The following is a 5,357-nucleotide window of genomic DNA, read 5'->3' on the forward strand; positions in this document are numbered from 1 at the left end:
AACCACCTCTGGTATTTTTATGTAATTACATCAAACCCTCACTTATTTATGATAAACATCTGATAAGCAGCAGACACTTATTAGATCATTAAACAAAATTTCATACCAGAATGATTCAATAATTACAGGTAAAAATTGGAAGTGTCTGAAAATATGAATGAATTTTTTTTCCTTCTTTAAAATATATTTATATATATGCACCCCTCTTCTTTCAGGGTCTTCTTCATGGTTAGTTTTCTGAATGTGTTATGTGAATTATTCTGGCTAATCTCATTGATTACAGTATCTCTTTTCAATCAAATGCCAGATCACATCTCTAAAATTATAAACATGTTAATCTGCTGAGATGAAGACTTCAGTGTTTGATGCTTTTAAGTTAAAATCAGATTTTTTAGGGTACACTAAGATGTTAAGTAACCTAATCTACTACCATTCTTTCCTCTCACATTCAGCAACTATTCCCAGTTGCAGCTGTGCCAGCTTTCTCACCCATTGTGTTGTTCCCTACTTCCACACCCCCCAGGGCCAAATCCATTACCATAAATTTGGTTCTGGGGCTTTTGTTATTATTCCAGTTCCTCCCCCCCCCCCCCCAAATATCAAAATATTTCCATTATTTAAGGCATATTTACTTCTCATTCCACTATAACTAAATATCCCAGTTTATTGATCTCCACTCTCTGAATTTTCCAGTTTATTACATATACCACACAATCTAAGATTGTGTGTTAATAGTCTGCATTGGTTCTTATTCATGTTCTTTAATGTATTTCTCTTATTGCAAACGTTTTGAGATTAACTCTGTTTTAAGCTACTGTGACTGCAGCTGCAAAGTGCTTGAAAAAAAGGCAGTAACGATCTAAATTAAAACCCTACTCAAGTGTAATCTAGATGAACTTGGGTAAATTAGTATTTCCTTGTATGTGATTTATTCTGAAAAAAAACATGAAAAATAATACACAATTTATGTATAGGCAATATATGTTTAAGTTATAGTTTAGTGCCTAGCAGAGAGCAGGGTCTGTAAAAGGTATTTTTTTCTTTCATTTTGCACTTTTAAGTGATCAATAAAATTTTTTTGTTCATATACTTGCAGGGCAGCTCCCTCTTCATGTTAATGACAGGAATATAATGATTTATACTGAAAACAGTGCAGGTTATTGATATTGCTAATAACAAGACAATGACTTCAGGGGACAAAAATTTCACTTAATTGATATATTCAGGATTGTAGTGTTATATTTCATGAAGAACTAATCAAGCTACCTGGAAACATTGAAATCTACAGCGATTTCATTATGTCACATCATTTTCAACAAAAGAGTGACATATTCCCTTTACAAAGATGTTCTATTTCAGACAGCTGGAGAAGATAAATAACTAAGAGAAGAGGTGAAAATTTTATTAATATGAGAATATATGTACTTCATGAATCTATATTCAATCATTATCTCTAGAAAACAATAAAGACATGCAAATTCAAAAGCATATTTTTTTTCTGAGAGATGATGCTGAATTAGAAGGGCATTATAGATATGAACTTGGATTTAAATTTATAAGATTAGGAATTCCATAAATTTACTGAAAATTTTATATTATATACTGTGATTTCTTTTAGTATTTTATAATTTATTGAACTGCAAAATTAATTAAACTCTGATAGAATATGTGAACTCAGGAGTAGTCATTTAATGATACTTGATGGATTCAAATAGCTTGGATTTTGAAATACATCTCAGTGGAAACTGTTCTTTCTCAATGTATATATTTATTCTATGATTACCTGACTTTCAAATCATTTAAATTTAGTGATTTAATATTTTACATATAAAATGGTTACTTTATATTTTCCCAATATGCCTTGACTCTCAAAAAAATATTATATTAAGATCTGTTTGTTAAAATGGCTAATATTTATTTCAGAATGTTCTAAGATTTATTAGTAATTCTTTTTACAGCTCTAATTACTTCCTTATTTCTTAGACTATAAATAAAAGGGTTTAATAAAGGAATTACTTGAGTATAAAAAATAGCAACAGCTATATCTTTATCTTCTTCTTTGACTGAACTTGGTTGAATATATACAAAAATTAGAGAACCATAGAATATCGAAACAGAGAGAAAGTGGGATGCACAAGTAGATAAGGCTTTGCCTCTTCCTTCTTTGGATTTCATTTTGAAAACAGTGAAAAGGATGTAAAGATAAGAGATAAGGACTGTGATATTAGTAAAGATTTGAATTGAACCTGCAAAGATGTGTAGCATGAGTTCATTGATATAGGGGTCAACACAAGAAATACTGAACAGTGGAAATAAATCACAATAAAAGTGATTGATATAATAAGAGCCACAGAAGTTTAACCTAAACAGAAACCCCACTTGAATTATGGCATGCATTTTTCCACCTATGTAAGCTCCTGTAGTTATCTGAACACAGAGTTTCTTTGACATCCTGGTGTGGTATTGCAGTGGGCTGCATATTGCCACATACCGGTCATAGGCCATTGCTGCCAGAAGAAAGCAGTCTGTAGTTTCAGAAAAGCAGAAAAAATAAAATTGTGCCATGCATTCATAGAGGGAAATCAGTCTGTCTTCTGAAAAGAAGTTCTCCAACATCTTGGGAGTAACAGCACAGGAACAGCAGGAGTCCATCAGAGCCAGGTTTCCCAAAAAGATGTACATTGGAGTGTGAAGATGATGGTCCATATAGATCAATGCCACCAGACCAAGATTCCCCACCATGGTGATTAGATAGATGGCAAGGAAAACTACAAATAGAATGATCTTCTGCTCTGGTTCATCAGTCAATCCTTTGAGGATAAATTCAGTTGTCACAGAGTAGTTGCCTTCTGTCATCTCTACCTTCTCTGTGGGAATAGAAATAATGGAGAAATAAGATTCTATAATAGAATGTCTTAAGTTCCCATCAAATCTCCTTTTGTACAACAAGCAGTCAGAGGAGTTTCTTTAAACATTTTTTTTTTGCCTTTCTAATGCAGTTACCCATATTCTAGGAGATAACTAAATCTCCTGAAGTTTAGGTCTATGACCTCAAGGTATTTATTCAGGATTTATAAGAATATTTTGATAATTGCCAAAGTTCTTAGAGTGGTTGTTTGGTGTATCAATTTATGCAAGGATAGTGCAAAATTCTAGGATACTTATTTGTGGTGCAGTATTTTCAGGTAATCTCAATGTAAGTTTTTGTTTTGAATATCCTTATAGTGTTCTTAAAAACAATTACCAGGAATGTATATGACTAAAGTGTTTAAATGCCTGCTTCCCACATGGAATGTCAGGTTCAGTGCCTGGTACCTATTAGAAAAGCAAAAACAAACAACAAGCAAAACAAATGAGAAAAACAACTCAGGGGAGTCCATTCAGCTCCGTGGTTGCATGCTGACTTCCTACGTGTGTGGTTCAGAGTTCAATCCCCAGCCCCCAGTACCTCAAAAAACAAAACAAAACAAGCAAAAACAATTATCCTGTACACACACACATATATATATATATATTAACATTTCTGTTACTCTTCCATTGGAATTATGTTTGAAAATAGTGCACAATAGATGGGTTAATCTATATATTATAGGAAGTGTTGAAAGATCATCCAGTATGCAGGAAAGGACTGTTCATCTTTAATGAAATATACCTAGAAACTCAGAAAATATATATCCACATATTTATTTAATATATAATTTGTATTTATCACCTTCACATTTATATCATCCCAGTATAGAATCTATGCTTACCTTGCAGAACAATTTCTCTAAGACTACTTGTAAACAAATTATCATTTTTTCTACACTTATCTGAATACATCCATTGCTTGATTTAAGGTTCTCTTGATGTCCTCCGTTACTTCGTTTCTGAACAAACTCTCATAATGTGAACATATTATGAGATTTTTAAACACCCATCATTTATCTTGCCCAGCATGTTCCATAGAGATTCCTTCTAATATATTTAGCTTATCGTATAAGAGCTCCCTATTACTTGGTTACTCATTTAAACTTACCTTCCTTTGATTACTGTAGGATCTATTTATCTTTATTGGAGACCATTAGACATAGTTTCTTGATATTGACAGAGCAACAGACTGTCACCAGAAAAAACATTAAACCTTGTATCTATAAGGTAGATTCAAATTCCTTGGGAATCACTTAAAGTTCTCGCTAACCTTACCCACTTTCATCTTCTTTTCCTACATGTAACAACAGCTCTTCCAGCTTTATAACTCTGCCCAATTATTGCTCACCTGATCCTCCCTCCACCCTGAGTACCACACTCATTTAAAAAAAACCCTCTATGTTCATGCTCTTATTCCAGCTATTCTTGTTAAAATATATATATGTATAAAAATTCCACCCATTAATTAAGGACAAATATGCATAAAATGTTATTAAGTTTTCAACTAAATAATCCAGTCTGCAATGATCTCCATATTCTAAACATTCAATTATATTTTAAATACCCCAAATAAATTCAGATAATGTACATTGCTTTTTATTCATTCATGAACAATTTCTTTATTAGATTGCAGCACTGGAAAAAAAAAGTTGCCATAATTATTTGCAAAGACTTTTACAATGCTAAGAAAAAGCAGAATGATTCAAATCCCATCTCCACCTCTAATCACCTAGAACAAATGAACTTGCATTGTTTCTTTCCAATGACAGTAAGTTACCTCCTTGATGTCAGCAAATTTAGATTTTAATTTTGAGGAAGAGACTAACAAGGAAATGATTTTATCATTTTTTACAATGCAAGTGTTTTTCTCTTATTTGAATTGAGTTTTCTGCTTCCTTGAATAGGATTTTTGGAAGTATCTATACTTACAAATTAAATATAAAAATAAAACATACCTTTATTCTTAATTTTCCAATTCCTACAAAAACATAATTCTTTGAACTTATTATGATATTAGAGAACAAATTTTGTTTTCTTTTCACAACTATTCTTTTCATTCTCATTATTAATTTATGCATTAGAGGTATTTTTAGAAGATGTATATAACAAAAATTATTTATTAAAAACTGGTTAATTCTCCATAATTACAACAGCAATAAAAAGAATTTTTATAAAATTTTGTTATTTTTTAAAACATTAATTGGTTTAATCATTTAATCATTCAGATAAATAAGGACTAACTTTCAATGTACAATGCTGTATTATTTTAAATAATTTATATGTCACCTTACCATATTTCTTGACATTCCGCATTATCAGAGAAAGTCACTACAGTATTATCTCATCCAAGGATCCACAATCTTAAACTTAGAGAAAAGCTAGAAAGATAACTGAGGAGTTGAAATCTAAGAACAATGAAAAAATAATAAATACATATTAATAATTAA

The 5,357-nt window shown here is 31.2% G+C and overlaps 1 protein-coding gene across 1 annotated transcript; it reads right to left on the reverse strand.

Annotated features, from left to right (window-relative positions):
- Positions 1-1,929: 1,929 nt before the first annotated feature.
- LOC101427471 (olfactory receptor 5K1-like) lies at positions 1,930-2,856 on the reverse strand. Its single transcript, XM_071214444.1, has one exon. The coding sequence runs from the start codon at positions 2,854-2,856 to the stop codon at positions 1,930-1,932; it is 927 nt and encodes a 308-aa protein (XP_071070545.1).
- Positions 2,857-5,357: the final 2,501 nt, after the last annotated feature.

Source organism: Dasypus novemcinctus, chromosome 4 (genome assembly GCF_030445035.2).
Source record: "Dasypus novemcinctus isolate mDasNov1 chromosome 4, mDasNov1.1.hap2, whole genome shotgun sequence".
NCBI lineage: Eukaryota > Metazoa > Chordata > Mammalia > Cingulata > Dasypodidae > Dasypus > Dasypus novemcinctus.